The sequence below is a fragment of the Cricetulus griseus genome (genome assembly GCF_003668045.3).
Source record: "Cricetulus griseus strain 17A/GY chromosome 1 unlocalized genomic scaffold, alternate assembly CriGri-PICRH-1.0 chr1_1, whole genome shotgun sequence".
Taxonomy (NCBI): domain Eukaryota; kingdom Metazoa; phylum Chordata; class Mammalia; order Rodentia; family Cricetidae; genus Cricetulus; species Cricetulus griseus.
Window position 1 is genome coordinate 29,188,562 of NW_023276807.1, and position 23,854 is coordinate 29,212,415.

Here is a 23,854-nt window from a genome sequence, read left to right on the forward strand (position 1 = left end):
GATGTGGGTTTCAGGAATCAAACTCAGATCATCAGGTTTGTGTAGCAATGTACTTTAACCCACTGGGTCAATCTTGCTAGCCTTGGTTCGACACTCTGTGACTCAATGTGCTAGGAAGAAAAGGAAGGAAGATAGATAAATGACTCTGAATATGCTATGAAGTACAAGCCAGACAAGGAGCTAAAGTGGGAGAAATCAGTTAAAAAGACAATAATTCAGGCAAGACTCTAACATTGGCCATAGAAATAAAAGCATCCTGAAGCAAAAGTCCAGTTTGTATCCAATCTATTAGAGACAGATATCACAGATCTTTTTGTACAGGAAAAGTCTTATTTTCCTAAATTTAACAACAATATAAAATGTTTTGACAAAATACATGGTATCTTGGAAAAACTTACCAAGTTCATATACAACAAGATTAAAGAATACCTAGTAATCTCCAAAATTAAATTCCAAAAACTTAAAATTTATTTTCACTGAGTACCTACCTTTTATATGTAATATGAAACAATAATTAGATACTACATGTTACTGAAGGATTCATTTACTTTTTTAATTAATATAAATTATCAGTATGATGAAAGATTTAATTTTGTATCAGTTTGACACAATACTCATCCCTAGAAAACTCTTAACACTGTAAAGCAAGTATCAACAAGTGACTAAGGAAAGTGTAAATCATCTATTGTGGTGGTCATGCTTAAGAGACAATCAAAGAAGCGACTTGTTGGGTAAGGGAGGAATCAGCCTTACCTTTTTCTTCAGACTTTAGAGGAAAAACTTTCTTTTCTGCAGCTAACAGGTCAGGCTTTGGAGCTGGAGGTAGAGAAAAAAGTGAATACTATCAAAAATAATATACAAGAAGAGAACAAAAAGATGGTAATTTCTGGAATGCAATGAAACACCAGAATTCAAACTAATTTCATCTGTACTTGGATTAATACCACTACTGTTCCCTGATTGGGCATGTTTATCTTATGAATGCATCTATACTCGTAAGATTACATTTTATTTCAGTTGTAAAGCCATATAATAGGGATGGCATGATCGTAACACACCTGAAATTGCAGCAGTTAGGAGGCAGAGGGAGATCGTAAGTTTGAGGCTAACATGAACTGTCTAGTTACCACAGGTTTCACCTTCAGCTTCATAGTAAGATCCTGTCTCAACAAACCAAAATCAAACAAAAACCCAAAACAAAAGAAATGCACAAAACTCCAAACTGTGTTCAGGTATCTAGGAAAATTTTCTGTAAGAAATATTTGTTCAAAATAAATACAAATAAAAAAGTAGACAATGGAGCCAGGTGTCCTGGCACACACCTCTAATCCCAGCATTGGGGAGGCAGAGACAGGTAATCTCTCTGAGTTAAATCAGCCTGGTCTAGATAATGAGTTCCAGACTAGCCAGATCCACACAGTGAGACCTTGTCTCCAATCAATCAATCAATCAATCAATCAATCAATCAATCAAGTCACAGCAGAGTGGGTGAAGGACTGACGGATACTTCAGCACTTAAGAGAGCTGGCTGTTCCTCCAGGAGACCCAGGGTTCAATTCCTGCACCAATGTGGCAGCTCTTACAGCCATCTTTAACTCTGGGCCTGGGGTGGGTCTAGTGCCTTCTGCATGCACATGGTGCGAGAACATGCACGCAGGCAAAGCACCCACACACGTAAAATTTTCTAAAAAATTTAACTGGAATATATATTTCAGATAAGTCATTCTGGAACAGGTTTAAACTTAATTCATTGTATTAACTCAATATTCCTATTACTGAAGTATCCAAATTATTTCTAAGATCCTTATTTTATTTTTGGAGACAGGGTCTAACTATACAGGCAGGCTGGCACTGAACTTACAATCCTAAAAATTTGAGGATTACAGATATTCACCACCATGCCTGAGTAGGATCTTTATATCATCTGTACTTTTAAAAATAATGATGACTAATGCATGTGAACATTTAATTTTACATAGACCTAAAATACCTTAATCTTCATTTTAAATGGTTTTGTTAATAATAAAATTCATTGGTTTATATTAAAGTAAAACTTACTATTTGTAACTTGAAATCAGAAAAGTAGCAAACTAAATAACACATTGTTTTTTACAAACCTGGACCCTTTACAGGAGGAGGTGGTTTCTTTGGTTTCTGAAAGGGGGTTAAAAAAAAAAAGTTAAAATTGATTAGCTATTTAAGTTAAAATAAGTTCATCTAAATTATATTGTTTCTCACCTCAATCTTGCCAAGAACAATAAAATACTAAGAAACTAAAAACTCTAAGGAAGGTCACTGAAAAAAAATATTAATTATAACCAAACAGATTCCTGGTGCACTGGCATGAATGTATGGGGTAACCAAGTCCCTTCTACTTAGATATATGTCCACTCTACCAGAGGGTAAAGCCTGGCACTACAAACCTGGTCAAAAGCACATGGAGTGGGAAGTCACAGGCCCCAGGGGAAAACAACTACTGATGTTTTCTATGTGGACAAGATATAAAACTGCCTTTAAATATTTCTATTTCTATTCACAGTGTTGCTCTCTGCCTTAATCAGAGCAGCTTCTGTTTTGAGCAAGCTATACGGTAATGCAGAGACTTGTGACAGGATAAAGTGCTAAGAATAAACTGCTTTTCAGCACTCAGCACCAAGCTGTCCATAGGCTCAGAAACATCACAAAAGTGGATGTAGAAAGAAAGAACATTAAGACACACAAGGTGGGAAGAGTCCTGTGAAAAGCTGGCTTTGGATATGATGTGGGCATCCATCCATGACCTCACGGCAGCAGAGGCTATGTGCTTGAGACTGAGGCCATCAGCACTGCATCCATCATGCCTTGAGGAGGGCTCAGAGGCCTCACTCAATAGAGGAGCTAGAGGCAGTAATGGTTTCTGGATATAAGGTGTCATTCCTCTGTGGCGGAGCCACTGGTAATTTGCCCTTGTTCAAGGTTCAAGTAAATCAACCTCCATCCACAGTCAACTCTGACTAAATACAGTTGATTACAAAAAAAAAAAAAAAAAAAAAAAAAAAAAAACGAAAAGAAAAGGGCTTGTTGGGAAAGAAAAGGACTCGGTAAGAAGAGGAATGTGATAGAAGAGGATAGAGAGGGGGAATATGATCATTGTATATTATATATGTACAAAATTGTGAAAGAATAAGTAAAAATAAAAAACCGTAAAGTACTTATGAAAAATTAAAAAACAAAAGAGTAACAATAAAACTAGCTTTCATTCTTAAGTCTAAAGAACTCACAGACAGTTAAAAACAAAGGCAGCCTTTCCTCTCAATTTCTAAGTATTCATTAACTTTTAGTGTCTTAAAAAATTTCTAACATTCTTAATTGTGTTGCGCCAAATTAAGAATAACTAGTAAGTAATATAATAAAAGCAGGAAAAAAAACAGTGCCCATTAAGGAAAGAATGAAAGTAGAATGGAAGCTGAATCAAAACTGAATGCAATATAGCGAAGAAAGGACTCAGACAGCCTAAGCGTCTATAAAGTAATTGCCAATGATTAACATGATTAAAGACTACAAGGATTAGCATGCTCTGCATGGGCTTGAACTGAAGATGACAGCCTATTTTTGCTGGGTACACCTAACTGCTTTGCCTTCTAATTTTAAGTTCACGGAACCTTGATTGTGGAGAAAGTGTCAAGGCACGAAAAGGCAAAAAAGTGTCTAGTACTAATGAATGATTCCGTCCCACTCATTTCTCTCTGAGAATTAATACAGAAATATTACGTGTATAATAAGGAGGCAAGCACTCAGTTTCACAATACCATAAAATAAACTGACACTTTTCATTAACATTAAATCCCATTCAGAAAATTAAGACTCTATTCAACTTATATTAAGCCAGCTCTTTTCTGTAAATCAGAAAAGGTAGAGAAGTCACAGCTGAGCTGGGTGGTGGTAGCACACATATCTTTAATCCCAGCACTTGGGAGGCAGAGGCAGGTGGATCTGTGAGTTTGAGGCCAGCCAGGTATACAAAACTACACAGAGAAACCCTCTGTCTTTTGGGGGGGAGGGGGATCACAGCTGGCCTTCAGTACACAGTCAATATCAAGAATAAAATATAAGGCTGAAATAAATAATGTTTCAGGGCACATCAAATTTTGATATCCTTTTGTATATATGTAAACTCTGTCTACTCTATGAAGTTTACTCAGCAGCAATGTAAAACAACTATTTTTGAAGAAGACTATCTGAAAACATTACAGTATCATCATCATTAAAAGGCAATTGGAAACTTTCTTACTGGAAAGTCTTTATCTAGTTCACTTATCTGAACAGCAAAATTATCTGGAAACACTCCTTCTTTGCCATTGAGTTCACCCTTCCACCAGCCTGCTTCTCCAGTCTCCTGAAATGCAAAGCAAATAGTTACACTAATGGAAAACTCATATTTTCCTTCCTTTTTTGGGGATGGAGAACTTGTCAAGTAGCACAAGCTGCCTCAAACTAACCATCCTCCTACCCTACCTCTGCAGGCACGAGCTAGTAGTTACCATTAAATGAGGGGAGAGTTCACAATGAGCTAGGATCTTTATCTTTAAAGGGCTTGGACTGGGGTGGGCAACCTCAACAAACAGTAAAGTTTCCTTAGGGGGAAAAAAAAAAAACCAAAACTATTCTCAGCATGCTACTTTTAGTAGTACTCAGAAAACTGGGTTTAATAACTAGGTGTAGTGCTATACACCTTTAAGTCCCAGAACTCAAGGGCTGGCACTCACAGATCTCTGAGTTTGAGGCCAACATGGTGAGTTCCTTGCTAGACAGAATGAGACCCTGCCAAAAAATTAAAAACAAAAGAAAAACAGAGCAAAAGAAAAATAGAATTTAATGTTTTAAAATATATCAATTTAAAATGTAATATATAAGTTAAAATGTTCTCATGGGAACAGGGGACGTAGAGAAAAGAAGAATATAATAGTTAAGAAAAAAACAGGAAAAGAGTAAGAATTCCTAAATTTTTATTTGCACATCCTAAAAAAATCACTTACCTAACAGATTCAGAAATTAGCACTTTTAATGACCACTGCATGAAGTATTAAGCTTTATCAGTCTAAACTCTACAGAGGGACTACAGGTGCTTTATCTATCATGTGGGTACCTAAGTGAGATGCTGGATATATTCATTAACATTCTTGCTGTTTTTGTAGTCATAATACAAACACTTTAAATGTACACAATAAATACATTTCTAAAACAAAAAATCAGATACACTAAGCCAAATGTTAACAGTTAGAACAATAAGATGAACTTTAAAACAAACTCCACAAGGCTACAGCAAAAGTAATTATTTAATATTCTCTCATAAGACCTAAAACCCAGGAGGCTTTGGGTTTTTTTGTTTGTTTGCCTTAGAATTTATTCTAATTTATACAATCATTTCTTTCTTTAAAATAGGTGTAGCAAGGCTGGTGAGATGGCTCGGCAGGCAGAGGCACCTGCCATCAAGCCTGATATCCTGAGTTCAAACCCAGGGACCCACAAGGTGGAAGGAGAAGTTGTTCTCAAACCTTTTCTCACAGGAAGACGAACTTACTAATGAACATTAGATTGTCCAATTCTTGGAGTTAATAAAGGAATAAAAATAAGCAATGTAATCACTGGTCTTTTTTTTTTTTTCATTTTTCTCCTTTTTAAGATTTATTTAAGTGGGGGCTAGAGATGACTCAGAGGTTAAGAGCACTGGCTTGCTCTTCCAGAAGTCCTTCCTGAGTTCAATTTCCAGCAACCACTTGGTGGCTCACAATCACCTGTAATGAGATCTGGTGCCCTCTTCTGGCCTGCAGGAATACATGCAGACACAACACCTTTATACATAATAAATAAATCTTAAAAACAAAACACACACAAAAAAGATTTATTTAAGTGTCTGAGTATTTTGCCTACATGTATGAAGATACACCACATGCACGCCTCATGCCTGTGTAAGTCAAAACTAGGTGTCTGATCCCCTGGAACTAGAGTTACAATGTCTCTAAGCAACATGTGGGTGCTAGGAACTGAACCATCTCTCCAGCACCGATCACTGGTTTTTAGTACATCAATTACAAGCAATACAGACAATAAAAACTTGAGAAAGAAATCACTTTAAGAGCTTGTATTTATGTTCCCAGACCCCAAAAACAAGATAAAGTTCCAGTCCATCTGATGCCAATATTCTATAGGCAATGCAAGAATTTTGAAAGATACTCCTATGAATGATGATTCATTAAAAAATACCTTACCTTACTTATCAAGTGGATTATCTCCCCTTCTTTAAAAGTAAGTTCATCTTCATTGGTTCCTTCATAGGCAAATAATGTTCTACAATATTCCTTAGCTGAAATAAAAAATATAAAATAATGTGACTTATAATAAAGCAGATACGTATTAAGCCTCTATGTAAAGTAATATACTCACTAAGCTATTAAACTAAAAAATTTAAAGCTTATTCTCTATGTTAAGAAAAAATTTCCCTATCACTGAAATATTATTCAGTGTCTGTTATGTACAAAACATAGTTTTACATAAGAAAGATTCTGAAATGAACAGAGCACATCAGAATTCTCAATCTCCTGTGCTTTTATCCAGTGGGGTTTAATATTCTGGGAATTAGTACAGTGTAAAATGAGCTAGTAATTTAAAAGCGTATTTATACCAGAGTGGTTACTTTAGAACTTACCTTTAATCTTGCCGTCAGTGTCTGGTTTCGTCACCTCCACATTCTGGGTTCTGGATCCCAGTGACTGCAGGATTAAGGGCTAGAAAAGGACAGTATCAATTAGCTTAAGTTAAAATAAAAATATGTTTTTTAATACTTTAATACTTTACTTTACTTTTCAGGCTTGGGAGACAGTTAAGAGCACTTGTTGCTTTTCCGGAAGACCCAGATTCAACTCCCAGCACCCACATGGTGGCTCACAACCATCTATAACTCCAGTCCCAGGGAATCCAAGCCCCTTTCCGGCCTCTGAAGGTACTAGGCATACATTTGGTACAGATATACAAGCAGGAAAAACACCAACACACATAAAACAAAAATAAATAAGTCTAAAAGAAGTTTGTTAAGATTTTATTTAACTTTAAATGATGTATATGTGTCTCTGGTGTGAATGTTTATGTGGATTCAGTTGCCCATAGAGGCCAAAAGACGGTGTTGATCCCTGGAGCTGGAATTACGGTGGTTGTGTGTCACCTAACTGGATTCCGGTCCTCTACAAGACCAATATGCATTCTTAACTGCTGGGCCATGTCTCCAGCCAAAGAACAATACCGTTAAACCAAGTTTTCCTTTATACTTGCCCAGCCCTCTCTAATGGTCCTTTTAGTCAGCAATAAAACTTAGCAATAAAAAATTAATAATCTCAAAATTTCCTGCAATGAGAGCTACTAAATTTTTTCTTCTTACATGTATCAGTGTTTTGCCTGCATGTATATCTGTGCATCGAGTGTATGTGGTGTCCATGTGGGTACCCTGGGACTGGAGTTATAGAAGGCTGTGAGTCTGGATTGTAGGAATCTAACCCAGGTCCTCTGGAAGAGCAGCCAGTGCTCTTAACCACTAAGCCATCTCTCCAGCCCAAATAGCCACTAAGTTTTAAAAGTATCTAAAAATAATAAATACATACTGGTATCTACATTACGATTTACTACTAGAACTTCTAAAATAAATAAAAGTAATAACCATTTTAATCCTTACAACTTTCTGCATCAGGCAGGGATTGTCTCTTCCTTTTTACATTAGGAAGCAGTTAACCTAACAAAACAGTGATTTTAGTCCTGAAGCCCAGATATGAAACTACAAAAATTGACTCTTAACAACACTAACCCTTAAAATTAAAGGGAATTTTAAATTCATTTTCTCTGTGTATTTTAATTTCTTGTATGTATATACTGTGTTTTTGAGTTTCATATGAGTAATGCATCTATATCACTCTCACGGCACTCCAATGCTGAAAGAGGGTATTTTAAAACTATCTGAATGAAAATATTTATGTACTACTACAACTCTAACATAGTCTACTTAGACATTTCTCCATAGAACATGGTAGGTCCTGCACCACCTTCAACAATCGCTTCCTTGAGTCCTTTACCCAAACAGAACAGTACATACGACATTGGACTTCAATGGTTAAAAACATGAACACATTGATAACTAACCTACCATTATGTTTATGTGTCTTACAAAATACTCACTTTAATTTCTCCCTGTCCAAACCATACCTTCCAATACTGTATCACCTAAAACATACCAAGTGCTCCCCTTAAATAAAGGGGCTCTGAGACTACTCTCACTAATAACTAAGCAGTAGACATAGAGTGCTAAGATTTAAAAGATGCAAGCCATCACACTGGACCAGACTCTAAAATCCTAATGCCAAGATTCAGGATAGGACAGAGCAGGGAGCAGAGGTGCTCTCTCCTGACTCTGACTTACAATTAAATAGGAAAATACATAGCAACCTAGCAGACAAGATACTGAAAACTACCATCTTGGGAGAAATAACAATGTATTTCACTAACCAAATGAGATGTAGCTGAATTAGGTAGATAATAAAATATTTTAAACTTTTAAGAGATAAGGAGACAAATGAAAATTATAGGTCCTAGAGAGATGGCACAGCAGGTAAGAGCACTTACTGCTCTTAAAGAAGACCCAAATTTGGTTCCCAACACCAACTCAAGCAGCTCAATCAAGCACAGTGTAACTCCAGTTTCAGAGGGTCCAGCACCCTCTTCTGATATTCTTGGGCTTATGTGAACACATGTTATAAATACACATACATGCATACATATATACACATAAAATAATTTTTTTAAAAAATGAGGACTATAGGGATAAAGTTCATATCTTCTGAAGCAAGTGCTCAGTCAATATCTCCAAAACACAGACACTGGGGAAGAAATGCTCAAGAGTTCAATTATTACCCCCAGAACAACATAAAGGCTTACTTTTTAGCTTTTTATTAGATCTTATAAATTATGGGTTGTTCACTTGACTTAATTTGAAAATGCCAGTAAAATGCTAATAAAATTATCTAAACACTCAAAAGTGAAGTTAGTAAATTTAACTACTGTTGAGAATCCAGAGAAAAGTTAAGTAGCACTTAGGTATTTAGTATTTCACTTTCAATTCACTTTAGTTCATTTTTAGCTATCAAATTAAAAGAAAAATAACAAATCTTTAGCTTTAAAAGACAAAATGAAAATATTTCCCTTTTATATTTACACTATAATAACCAGAAGATCCTAAGGTTGCTAGTAAGAAAAGTCTATCTTAGATTTATCAATTAATAAGCACCTTGATTTTATAACACTGAAATATAATTATTAACCATTACAAATCACAAGAGAAGTTTCCCACAAACTTCTAATTCATAAGTAAGTCCCCATGACCCCTAAAAGGAAATTAAAAGATTTTCAAACCTTTACAACTTTAAAAAAAAAAAAAAGCTTAGTGATGAGAGGTGAGATACCAGGAGGATCTTGAGGTACAGGCTAGCCTTGGCTACATAGGGAATCCTTATCTTAAAAAAGCATACAAACAAACAAAAAACCAATACCCTCATCCCCCCCAAAAAAAAGCCAAATGAAACAACAAATAAAATTAATCTAAGTTAAATTTATTATTACTACCTGTGATGGTTAACTATGACTATCTATGACACTTAACTATGACTGTGATGGTTAACTGTGACTGCCAGTGACAGTTAAGTTTTTGTCAACTTAACATAAGCTAGCATCACCAAAGAGGGAAGCTCAAATGAGGAATTGCTTCCATAAACTGGCCTGTGGGTCATATCTCTGAAGTGTCTTCTGGATTCTGACTGATGGGAGAGGAACCAGCCGAGCAGAGCAAGCCAGTAAGCAGCTTCACTGCATAGTTCCTGCCTCTATTCCTGCTTAAGTCCTGCTTTGATTCCCTCAAAGATAGACTGATAGGAACATGTGAGCCAAACAAAGTCTTTCCTCCCTCCAAGTCAGTTTTGGTCAGTATATTATAGGAACAGAGAACCAAACTAGTACACTACCTTTTCTGTCTTCTTCTCTTCTGTTTCACTACTGGATGTTCTTGTCCTAAGTTTCACAGATCCTTCTTTAAAAATATCTCCAAATCCAATTCCTCGAATTTTCTTTGGCTGTGTGACTGATCCAGGAGCAATTTCACTCCCATTCCCCGGAGACACTAGAGGTGAGGTAGAGCCAGTCAAAGCTATTTCTAAAAAAAAAAAAAAGAAAAAAAAAAAAAAGAAATTGTTTATGAAGAATGACACCCAAAATTACAAAAGTCTTTATATCACTTACAAAATCTTATGCCTTCTTTTTTTGTTGTCATTGTTGGTTCTTTGTTTTTTCGAGACAGGGTTTCTCTGTATTGCTTTGGAATTTGTTCTGTAGAACAGACTGGCCTCGAACTCACAGAGATCCACCTACCTCTGCTTCCCCAGTGCTGGGATTAAAGGCATGTGCCACCAACACTCAGCTAATCTTATGCTTTCTAATTTAAAAATAATAATAATAACAAAGAAAGTAAGATAAACAGCACGGTGTTCAAACATTCTAGAGCAAGATGTACTTTACACTGGGTTTTGTTGCTGTGTTGAATCAAACAGTAACTATTCTAATTGTATTAATATTATGACTAAGAAATTCAGGAAACTAACACAAAAGATTCTTAGCAAGTGCTACAGCTTAGATACAGGTGTCTCCTAAAGGTTCATGTCCTTGAAGCTAATGGTACAGAAAGGTGATTGACAATTTGAGAGTTGGCACCCCCTAGGAGATGACTGATTCATCACCACCTGGGGAGGACTAACACTGGTTTTAGGATTTGCAGAAGTGGACTGCTTCGTAAAAGAGAACTTTGCTATATAGAAGCTTCATGGTAGAAGCTTCATGGTCATATTAATTTTGTATTAATATGACCATGCTACATTTAATATGTCTCACACAGAACACTAGGCTTTCTTGTAACCTGCTTCGAGGCTCTGACAGTATACTTACCAGTCTGACATTCTTGTCCTTTCATTTTTCAGACCATTTATAATTAATGATATTTAAATCAATTAGTCTGCCATTTGTTTTTTATTTACTCACTTATTTTTACTCCTTTTCTCTCATCTTGGTTTGTCCCACTATACATCAGCATCTCATTTTAATAGCTCACTAAATATACCTCTGCTACAGCTTGAAAGTACACTAATAGTCATTGGATACATACATCTATCTCACTACTTACTCTAGAATTCGTCCCTTTTTCATTAACTTTATACAAAAAAAGCTACTTCATGTGTACCTCCACACAGTGACATAAAACATATTTTTTAAATTAAAATGTGATCCTTTGTTTGAAAAATTAACAAAAAAAATGGATTATACTGGGTATTAAGGAAAAGTAATACAACGGAGACACCTGATGAAAACACAACACTCAACAGAAACAATCTAGTTTATCGTTAATTTTACAACAGCAGTATAAAAGCTTTCAAAGATGGCCACACATTTTCTTTTGTTTATGTATTGCACATGAAGGAATAAAGAGGAAGGGAGATTATCTTGATTATCTTTACTTGGATAGTCCCAAATTCCCTGCAGGACACTAAAATTCAACATCTCCAAAGTAAATTCACCATCTCTCCCCACTTAACCTATCTCCAGAAACAGTATCTGCCTCAACCCAAGGACTGCCTGCTAATCTCTGACCACTCTTCTTCAGTCACTTTCCATATCTCATCATAATTAGGTCTTATATGATACAGAGCCTATATAGCTCTCCCATTCTACCCATGTCTCTCCATCACCACAGCATTCTAGTTTAGACAAGTACTATTTCTACCTAAATCATCAAACACTCTCAGCTGGCCCTGCCAGCCAAGTCTTCTTCGATGCACTTTCACACTGCAACCAAAACAATCCAGCTTAATAAAACAATTTGATCATTTCACTCCCCTTCAAGCCTTCTCTGTGATTTAGTGCTTTTAATGCGTTAAGCCTGAAGTTTCACTATCCTTAACATCTACCACCTTCAACTATATAATCCAAAATCCTCAAATGAATGAAAAAAAACTGTTTTACTTCACTCTTCAAGTTTGCTGAAGCCTATTCATTTTGAGATCTCAATATATGACTTCTGCAAAAAGGTTCTCCTCCCCCTCTTAGACCCTGAAGTTCCTTGTGACAAATATTTTTCATGTCAAATTACATTAACTTTGACTTATTTAATAAACAGCCTTTAATTTTGAATGGAACAAAAGCTTAAAGGGGGGGTGTTTTTTATTTACCACTGAATCCCCAGAATCTGGCACCATATGTTGGACAACAAGCCAAGCCCTCAATATACTAAAAGTAAACAAACTATGGATGTTAAGTCAATAGTAGTTTTTATATGCAGGATTTCCCTTCAATCATAAACTATTAGATTTCAGATTTAATGCCATGCCTCCATTGAATGTAAATGGGCTCTCCTATCACTGCTCAGAAATCTCAGTCATGACTCAGAGAAATTAAAATCCAACAAGCAAACCTCAGGGCTGCAAAACTATACTAAGAAATGCCTAGTACCTCATTTACTGTCCATGACTTCCACACATTAAGTAGTATAAAAGAAACAACAGAAGCCCAACTGTGACTTTACTACTCAGTAGATAATCAGGACTTCCAATTTCATCACTCTTAGTAAAAGTGATACCAATACCTTTGACAGTTAAGATTTCACTTTCTAAACTGTCTGAAAAGTTTCTGTATACCAAAAAGTACTATTCTTTCATTGAACATCAACATGTCACACTATTCCACAAAAAATAGGAATTTGGAAATGAAAAAAAATTACATATTTTAATTAGTAGCTTGCCAGTATGTATGTGTGTCCAAATAAAGAAGAGTAAATTCTGCTTCAAAATGAAACCAAGGAGAAGATAATGAAAGAGAAGAGGTTAAGGCTTTTTTTTTAATAGAGCAGTCAGAAATGGCATCAGTAATAAAATGATCAATAAGAGAATCCTAAGTCAGACACTAGAAGTCATAAGAATACGTCAAAAAGACTTCCAAGCAAAGACACAGAGAGGTCACAGTATCCGTGGAAGTTTCATACCCAACTGTTCTGTATCCAGATTCAACCAAGTGGAAATGTGGCTAGATAGCTGCATCTTTACAGACTTTTTCTTGTTTTTCCTTATAAATACAGTAATGTAACAACTATTTACTTTGTTTTAGGTATTACAAGTAAAACTGGAAATTACTTAACATGCACAATCAGATGTGCCTAAATTCTATGCAAATTCTATGCCATTTTAGAAAGAAACTAGTGTCCTCTGATTCTGTTATCTACGGGGAACCCCAGAACCTAAGTGCAGCAGATACTAAACAAACAACAATGTACTGAACCCACTAAAAAATCAAAGCCAATGTCTCAATGCCTAGAAAAGCAGGCAGCAGATAAAGGAACTGGTCTAAAGACTAAAACTAAACCATACGTGTGGTCATAAGTGAAGCAGAAATCATTATAAAAGCATAAAAGAACAATTAAAGAAGCCTGTATATAAACTACGTGTGAAACAATATTATCAATATAAAGTTTCCTGATTTGATGATGACAATAATCCAACTATGACACTACACTTGTTCTCAAAGATTAACAAGATTTCTAAAACAGATGCAGACAGAACATGAGCAATAATTAGCACACGGTGAACTATTAACTGGATAAATCTGGGTAAAGAATACATACATGAGAATTCTTTCATTTTATGTTTCTCCAAGTTAAAAAGAAACATTTCTAGCACAAGCCTGCAATCTCAGTCCTGGGAGGATTACCATGAATTTGAGGTCAACCCTCTTTCAGAAAAACAAACAAACAAAATGCTTCTAAAGATGTCCTTTAAGGCAATACTTTGTAAATAAAAGTACTCAGCAATGGGATTCAAATGACAAAACTCTTAGAAATTTTGATTCAATAAAAATAAAAGCACATCATCATAATAGTGTCAAGTTTCTCTGCTATAAAATGGGCTAGGGGCTGGAGAGATGGCTCGGCAGTTAAGAGTACTTGCAGAGGACCTGAATTCAGTTACCAGCGCCCATATCAGTCATCTCAAACAGCCTGTGTGTGACTCCAGCTCCAGATCTGACATCCTTCTCTGGACTCCCCAGGCATGCACATACTCACATGCAGATATACATTTACACAGAGAGAAACAAAAACATTTAATAAATACAAAAAAATCAATCACTCAAATGAAACTACAGAGTTATAAGGACTTTCTAGGTTTCTAGGTATTTCTGAACTTTATCACCTCATGCCATTTTCTGCCATTTAAAAAGTCTAGCTTTTCCTCCCAAAATCAATTTTCTTCATGCTTTCTACCATTCAATAAGACTGCCTTCTTGGGCTGGGGAGGGGGTTCAGCAGTTAAGAGCACTAGCACAGGCTGCTGTTACAAAAAAAAACAGGTTTGATTCCCAGCACACAAACATCAGCTACAACTATCTGTTAACTCCAATCCCAAAGGATCCAATACCCTTCTATCCTCTGTGAGAACCACGAACACATAGAGCATACACAAAACATGCAGGCACAACATCCATAAACATTAAATAAATTATTAAAAAAGATTCTGCTCTCCAGGATCCAAATTTCTTTATTTTTTTTTCAAATTAGAACAGGGTCCAAATTTCTTAAGTTGTAATGTTAGGGGAGGTACCACATAATAAACACATAATTAAGAATGATGACAAAAGCCAGGAGGTAGTGGCAGCGCACACACGCCTTTAATCCCAGCACTCGAGAGGGAGAGGCAGGCGGATCTCTGTTGAGTTCGAGACCAGCCTAGTCTACAAGAGCTAGTTCCAGGATGGCCTCCAAAGCCGCAGAGAAACCCTGTCTCGAAACCCCTCCCCCCCAAAAAAAGAAAAAACAAAAAAAAGAAAAAGAAAAAAACAGAACGATGACAAAAGGTGCAGGAATTCTTTTCAAAGTCTGAAATAGTAAATCTACAAGTAATGCTACTGTAGGTAAATTTTAATTTTGAAATTATTTTAATTATTTGTATGTGTGGGATATGTGCACATGAGTGCAGATGCCCAAGGAACCAGATCCTCCTGGACCTGGAGTTACAGGCTATGTGGGCTGCCCAACATGCACGCTGGGAAACAAACTCCAGTGCCCTGAAAGAGCAGTATGTACTCTGAACTGCTGAGCCATCTCTCCAACCTTGTCTACGAAATTTTCAATTATTATTTGGATTTATTTTCTCTAATGGTCTCTTGTCATTCAGTTCACTAAAGCTCAGAAATCCATTCTATACACATTAACAGATTTCATTTCACTTCATATCATTTGCTTATCCATTTGCTTAAAACACTGACAAAAGTCGGAGGAAATAATAGTTCAAAACAGTATACTGGGGCTGGAGAGAAGGCTCAGAAGTTAAGAGCACTGGCTGCTCTTCCAGAGGTCCTGAGTTCAATTCCCAGCAACCACATGATGTCTCACAACCATCTGTAATGAGATCTGGTACCATCTTCTGACCTACAGGGATACATGCAGACAGACACTGTATACATAATAAATACATAAATTTAAAAAAAAAAAAAAGTATACTGCCCTGCAATTGCATATAATACCTTTATGGTAAAATCACTACTCTTGTTTGCAAATTAATTACAGAAAAGCAAAGATAGCTTATATTCACTACTTCCACTCACATAAACAAGCACCACACACACACACACACACACACACACACACAAAATACCTTGGCATTACACTTACCCCTCAAAAATCTATGAATATATGTATATAACCAAAAAATGGCTATGTATTACTAGTTAGTAAAAGCATGACTTTTTAAAAATCCTCAGTATATGTACAGTTCCACCTACACTTGAAAATTTAAGTAATCTTTTAAAGCAACTTTCCTAAATACCACAGCAATTTTTTAAAAATGGTGTTAATTTACAACTAGCTTGGGTTAAAATTTCCTCAAATCCTTGAATGGTGAGCATATTAAGATGAATTTGTGTCTCTAATTGACAAGAGATCAAAATTTATTAAGCTACACATGGTAGGACACACACTTAGAATCCTAGCACTTGGGAAGCTGTTCAAAGTCAGCCTTGTCTACACAGTGAGTTCCATGTCTGACAAAGCTACATATAGAGAACTTATCTCAAAAGACCAATAACAATAATAGCAACAAAAATTAAATGCCATTTGGCCATAGAAAAAACAGAAACTGGTGTATGAATATAGAAAACAAAAGTAAGTGCTATGATAAATTTTCTCAATTATTAAACTAGGCCATTTGCAAACTCAGCAGTTCAAAAAGTACAGATAAAACAATAAGATAAAACAGAACTCAGAGAAAGAAAAATAACTATTTGACCAGGCATTTTTCCCTTTTATTCCCACTATAATTTGCTTTTTAAAACTAGACTAACTGAAACTGATTAAGCACCCAAAAGAAGAATTACAAAAGATAAAGTCATAGTAAAGTCTTTCACCTACCTGATTCATCCTGCCCTTCATGAGTTTCACCATCATCTGTGAGCTCTAATTCTTTCACAAAGTTTGAGGGGAAAAGTCCCAACTTATTGTTCAGCGTTCCACTCCACCAGCCTTCCTCTACCTGAAAAAGTTCACAGCTCAAATGTAACAAAATTCTTTTCAATGAAAACCTTCACTCTATGGAAAAACTGAGCTGTAAAAATAACTCAACAAATAATGATGCAAAACAAGTACTTTAAAAGAAAGAAAGCACAACAGGGAAGTATCATTTTAAGTTGATAAAATCTTATTAGTCTAAATGAAGTTGTACATGGAATTAATCATATTACTTGCAATGTTTATATTGAGAACTTAAAATCAATTATAACCTGTGAAGCAAACACTTTTTATTAAAGTGATAAGTAGAGTATAATATATAACTGAGAAAGCTTATAGCTCCTGACTGGAATGGTACCCACACATTGCTGAGCTTTGTTTTATAAATGTAAGATATATTATTTATTTAAAATATTTTTTTGAACAAAGTTTAGTAACTCTAAGAATGTAACCTCTCGGACCAGTGAAATGACTCAGTAGGTTAGTGTTTGCCACCCTGAAGTTGATCCCTGAAGCCCACAGAATAGAAGAAAACTGACCTCTATACATGTGCCATCGCAGGAGCGCATCACACACATATGCTCAGGGGTTAAGAAAGTAAAGGACCATAGTTCAATTCCCAGCACCCATGTCAGACAGCTCACAACATCCCATCTCTGGGGGAATCACAAACTTCTAGTCACCTCAGATACCTGCACATACCTGCACATAGACCCACACACATATACATAATTAAAAATAAATTTAATAATAAATGTAAAAACATTTCTAAGGATGTCATTTCCTAAGTGATATAAAAATCTTATTTCCCCTTTTTAGTTAAACAGTAATTCTTAACCAATGCATAAAAAAATTATTTTGGTTTTGTTTATTATTTTGTTCATTTTCTGTGCATGGACATTTGCCTGAATGTGGTGTGTACACCACATGCATGTAGTGGCCCAAGAGTCCGTAAGAAGGCATCAGAGGCCCTGGAACTAGAGTTACCATGCGAGCTGTCATGTGAATACTGGAAAGTGAACTGGGGTCCTCCAAAAAGAGCAGCCAGTGCTCTAAAATGCTGAGCTATCTCCAACCCTGAAAAAGATCACTTTCAAATAAACACCTTACTCCAAACAAATATTCCTCATGAATCAAATTCTTTAGCAGGGGCTGGAGAGATAGCTCAGTGGTTAAGAGCATTGACTGCCCTTCCAGAGGACCAGGGTTCAATTCCCGGCACCTACATGGCAGCTCACAACTGTCTGTAATTCCAGTTCCAAGTGACCCGACACTGTCATACAGACACACATGCCAGCAAAACAGCAAAATGCACATAAAAAACCTTTAAGAAAGCAGTTATACTCACTAATAATAAGACTGCTCAATTTATTAGAAAGTGTGCAATGACTGTTGAGAAGTGCAGTTTCTGCTGTGGATCCTGAGGGTTTAGTGAGTAAATTCTGTAGAGTACGCTGCTGTCACCATTTCTTATCAGCATTACGTCACAGTTAGAAATACCTCACTTACATAAATCATTTTCAATAGTATCCACCTCATAACTGAAAGCAAACTATGTATTTCTACATAACTTTTCTGGCTGTCCTGGAACTCACTAATAGACCAGGCTGATCTCAAATTCACAAAGATCCACTTGTCTCAGCCTCCAGATTAAAGGCATGTGCTACTGTGCCCAGCCTGAAAACCAACTTTTAATAAATAACTGATGTAATAGGCACTCTTTATGTACAAGCCATGTCTTACTACTAGGAAAAGATTCAAATCTTGCATATGAGAAATCCCTTCCTTAACGTTGCTGAAATAGCTAAACTGGGAGACTAAAGACTACAGCAATCCCTGTTCTTGAATAAAACAATCTAAGAAAGCAGTAAACACATAGTAAGAATGTAACTGCTAGGCATGGTAGCACACACCTTTATTCCCAGAACTCAGAAGACAAGCCAATCTTTTTTAGTTCCCAGCCAGCAAAAACTACATAGTGAGTACCTGTCTCAGAAAAACAAAACAAAACAAAAAAAAAAAAAACTGATAATAATGAAATGTAAAAATAAATGCTGCAATCAAAGTGGGAACATAGCGGCATAAGCTTGAAAATATCAATTATCTTCTCCCCTAAACGCAAATGACCAAAAAGCTCAACATTAACCCTAAATAAGAATCTTCTAGATAAGAAGCATGTGGGGAAAAAAAAACAGTCACATCAAAACACATGATGGCTACAGACAATAACAAATAGCTAGATACAGTATGTTTGGGACGGCGATGTAAAGCAGCAAACATTAAGGGCTCAGGGGCTTTTGCAGACTTAAAGCAATATGAAACTAGACATGATGACTCATGTCTGACCATAGCACTCAGCACATAGGGCAGGAGAAGAGTTGCTTTGAACATAAGGCCAGACCAAGCTAAATTGTGAGCTCCAGGAAGTGGGCTACAGAGTGAGACCCTGCCTCCAAGAATAAGGGAAGAGAAGGAAGATAAAACTAAGATAAAGGATTAAAAATTATAGGAGTTATGCATGCTATGGAATTAAGTATGACAAAAATTACAAGACAAAAATGGAACACATTCAAAGAAAAACATCAGTATTATTTAAACTAAGAAATTCTTGGGAAGAAGTTGTGGTTAAGAACATGCATTCAAGCATAGCAATAATGAACTGGGCATGACGACCATGCCTGTAATCCCATCACTGAGGAGGACCAGTTTAAGGCCAGCCTGGGTTTTTATCTCTAAGAAGCAAACAAACAAAAAAGCAAGTAATCATTTGAAAACAGACTGCACAGTCTAGCCTGCTGACACAAGCCTGCAATTCCAGTGCTCAGGAGGTGAAAGGGAAGACTACAAGTCTGAGGCCAGACTAAGATACATAGTCAGACTCTGGCCCAAAAAACCAAGGGCTCACTATGCACAGAACCCTCGGTTCTTATCCTCCATGGGGGACTGAGGAGAAGGGGAAACTTCAAGACAGATATAACAAGACAACAAACTACACACATTCAAATTCAAGCCACTGCATGTCAGGCACATAGAAAGTTAAGGTGTCTCACACAACAAATATGGTCTTGACACCATTCCCATGAAGAACTGATAATTTCTGAGCTCTCCCCCTTCACTCCTGAAAACTTCTAAGTGGTTTGTAAGTAGCTATCATTTCCAAGGCTAGACTGTAAAAGGCACTTCACCCTGTTTGCTAATACAGTTAGTTGCACTTCGAGTTGTCAAACTGCTATGTAAATCAAAGTAAGCACCATCTGCTGAAAATGTGTTTCAGATTTCAGACTATGGAATAGTTTAACTTTACCAAAATTCTGAAGCTTTTTTTATTATTACATAAGTAGTCAAGAGGTTTCAGAATCTTGACCATTTCAAGATTGTGATATCGACTACCCAGACACTCCATACTTACTCTAAAAAATCCAACCCAAATGGAAAGAACACTAAATAGCTGTAAAGGGGCTATCAGACACTATGTGTGAATAAGGGGCATTCTTATAAAGGCTCTCTCTCTCTCACTCGCCCACCCCTTACTCTGAACCTTTGCCACTGAGGCCCTAGACAGCAAAGAACAAACAAGCCAATCCTCTTGTGCTTTAATCTGCACACTTGAGCCATACAATCCACAAGCATAACAGTTGTTTTTGCCACTAATTTTGGGGTAGCTTCTTATGTATCATGAGAAACAACCATAAGCAATGTGACTTAATCTCTACCTCTGAGAAATGAAGATAAATATTCCTTTCTGTTAAACTGTTTATAAAGTTTAAAGGAAATAAATATGAAACGTATTTAGCACAGTACTACCAAATAAACATTAACTGGTGGTGCCATCAGACAGAGTAGATCAGACTGCCTTTTATATAGGCAACCTCAAAGTTATTATAGACTCAGTGATAAGTGAGAAATTATGACACAAATCAATTCCTGCTACAATATAGTTTATCAAAGCACTCTCTTTGAAAACCGTTATCTTCACTGCCCAGTAAGACATTTAATATTTCTTCAATGAGAAAAGCAGATGTGAGAAATTAAAAATATTTTCATATCTCATTCTAAAGTATTAAACTGTGAAAAAAGTATACTTGGCTAGTATTTAAATACAACAATTCAAACATGACAGACTTTAAAAAGCATTGCACTCCATGGGCTGGAGAGATGGCTCAGAGGTTAAGAGCACCGACTGCTCTTCCAGAGGTCCTGAGTTCAATTCCCAGCAACCACATGGTGGCTCACAACCATCTGTTATGAGATCAAGTGCCCTTTTCTGGTGTGTAGATGTACATGGAAGCAGAATGTTGTATACATAATAAATAAATAAATTTAAAAAAAAAGCATTGCACTCCTATATCATGCAAAAGGAAATTTTTCTGTTACAGTCTTGTGCCAACAGAGAATTAAGATAAGGCTCTCTGTTGTTTGGGGCTGTTTAAATAACAAATAATCTTACTATTTTAGGATTACTAGAAAGCTATGTGTGCATTATGTGAGCGTGGGTTTGCCCATGCAACATGCATATGGTCAGGGGGCAACATTTCAGAGTCAATTCTCTCTTCCATCTTTATATATGTTACAATGGAGCTCAGGTAGCCAGGTTTCGGTGAGCTATCATATCAATAGAACATTACATTAATTTTAAGCTTAAACACAGTTTATTTTTTTCCTTAAGGCAAACACACAAATAGTATATAGCAAGGACAACTAAAAAAGACTGTCTTAAAACTTTATTGAAAGCTGGCATAAATTTGTGTAAATTTTAATATTCTGACAAAGCCCTCTTCTAGAAGCCATACCACCTAGCTGCTGCACTGCTGCCAATGTACAAAGCCCTTAAGGTCCTTACCTCTTCATTAATATCAATGATATCCCCCACTGTCAGCTCCAGTTCATCCTCATTTTGTGGAATGTAGTCAAAAAGAACTTTACACTGACGCTTTTTTGTCTCTAGAAGAAATCATTTTTAAACATATGTTAAGAAAGATCACTTTTCTAAATAGCCCCCTTATTAACATGCCACAATTATAGTTACAGGATGTGTAAAAAAAATGGAAGTATTTAAACAGGTACTCACAAACAGCACTGGGTGATTTTTTTTTTTTTTTTAAACACTTCTCCCACAACATAATATGTTCATCCCATATAAAGTGTAAGCCTTCTGGTCATAGAAAACATGGATACACCTGATCCCTTCAATTACACAAAAGCAAAATATTCCCAACCAACTTTTAAGACTACAAAGACATTTTGACAATAAAATTATTGTAGGCAAGCTCCTCCCAGTGGTAATTTTCAGATTACTTCTTGATCAAAGCCTAGGAATATTAACTTTTAAGTAACTGATGAAGGGAAGGCAAGATGGCTAAACAGAAGCATCCAGCATTCACATGCTACTTCCACAAAAGAAGGGTGGGAGGAAGAAACAGGGAGGAAGCAGGCTAGTGACAGGTAACAGATGTACAGCTGCATGGTAAGATGACAAACTGGCATTCAACCACAGAAAAATGAAAGTAGTGTTGTAAAGTCAAGAGCCCTGGGACAGCTGCATAGTAAAAGAAAAAAAAAAAAAATTCCAACACTCATGTCCTTAGCTCAGCAGTTGAGACCCTTTCCCTTCTGCTAGGATAAAGGAGAAGGAGAATTAGAAAACTATCAGCACAGACAAGACACTGACACTCCTACCTACTTGGAAATTTCACAACCTTGGGAGCTTAATTTCTAAATAGTGTTAGGAAAAGGATTTCATCTCTCAGCAATTCCCCAGGATGCAGTAACCCAGAGGCTTCTTGGAAGGTGACTGAATTTGGAATGCCATGTTTCAGAGGGTCAGACTTGACTCAGCAGAGAGACACTGACTGATACAAACCCACCAATAGAGCTATACTGTGAGAATTCAGTATGAGGGAGGCAGAGTGAAGTGCAAGGTGTTAGCCACAAAAACCATACTGATCAGAGGACCTGTCAATTGAGATGAGTGTGTAGATCCTGCTCCGCTCTCAGTTCCACACAGCAAGTTCCTGAATCTAACAAGATGAAGAAAAGAGCTCCAAGACTATTTTCTCAACCCACATAGGTGTTTTGGGGCAGTTTCAAGAAATGTCATTGCACCATCAGTCATAGTGCTGCCAACTGGTTCAGCTAAAGTGGGCAGAGAAATTGTGTCTGGATGTGTTCTTTCTCCTTCATTTCCATCTGCACCTTAAACTAAGAAGAATTCTGCAAAGCTCCAGCTGCAACCATTCTTGCAATACTGGTAGGTAGATAGTACAACTGATTTTTCAAAGGAAGATAAGCCCATTCCAAGCAAGCATGTACACCAGGGGAGATGGGATCTGAGGTCCCACTCCTGGACGGGCATGATTACAGCAGCAGAACAGAGGAATACCATTTCTCTTCCATCACAACTAACATGGGTCCTCTGTATCAGTCTTCACAATATCTTATACAATCATACACTCCTATTAAGACTAAGTATCAGTCTTAGGGAGTGCTGATTTCTCTTCTAACCTTCCTAGGACACCACTGGACTTGTACCAATGCCTACTCAAAGAATAAATGTTTTAGTCAAGATCCCCTGAGAAAATTGAGAGCACAGAAAGAGGGGGAGGGAGCTAGGAGAATGAGAAGGGAAGAAGAGGAAGGATGCAGAGGTCATGAGGTTGAGTCAGGGGAAGAATAGAAGAAAGGATATGTGATAGGTAGGGTTTAGTTGGGGGTGTGGTAGGGGAGGACGGGAGGGAGAAGGGAACTGGGATTGTCATGTAAATCAATCTTGTTTTTAATTCAAATAAAAAAATGATAAAAAAAGAACAAATGTTTTAGACCCTACATGAATACTAGAGCTACAGATTCAAATAACAGAGGTAATATAAACAGTGCCTGAGGAAACCTCCATTATCAATAAAGACTACCTCTCCAATTTTAGATACTCTACCACACAAGGCCTGGACTGCTACAGTTTCTCTAGTCTTGTGTCTTCAGCAAAAGTGGGTCTCTCCAACTCCAATACTAAGCATGGGTTATGCCCAAACTCAATAATCGAACCCAAAGAAACTCTAAGGAGTAAAGTGACAATATTATAATAACCAGCTAGAAATAAACTCAATTCTGCATCACAAACTATTACTCCAAGATTTACCTTCACTGAAACAGGGAAGATACTCATTTTACCAGACATGCAAATCTCAATAGAAATAAATAAAAAGTATGAAAAGGATAAACAGCAATCCTAAAAAAAAAGCAAAATTCTGCAATAAC

General features: G+C 36.6%; 1 protein-coding gene across 1 annotated transcript in view; it reads right to left on the reverse strand.

Annotated features, from left to right (window-relative positions):
• Cd2ap (CD2 associated protein) overlaps positions 1–23,854 on the reverse strand; it is a 76,571-nt gene that overhangs the window by 23,290 nt on the left and 29,427 nt on the right. The window contains exons 4-11 of the mRNA XM_027387470.2: positions 21,444–21,544; positions 16,508–16,628; positions 10,035–10,222; positions 6,686–6,764; positions 6,249–6,343; positions 4,271–4,375; positions 2,118–2,154; positions 754–816 (exon numbers count right to left, since the gene is read on the reverse strand). Coding sequence (XP_027243271.1) covers positions 754–816; positions 2,118–2,154; positions 4,271–4,375; positions 6,249–6,343; positions 6,686–6,764; positions 10,035–10,222; positions 16,508–16,628; positions 21,444–21,544 — 789 coding nt within the window. The remainder of the gene's footprint in view (positions 1–753; positions 817–2,117; positions 2,155–4,270; positions 4,376–6,248; positions 6,344–6,685; positions 6,765–10,034; positions 10,223–16,507; positions 16,629–21,443; positions 21,545–23,854) is intronic.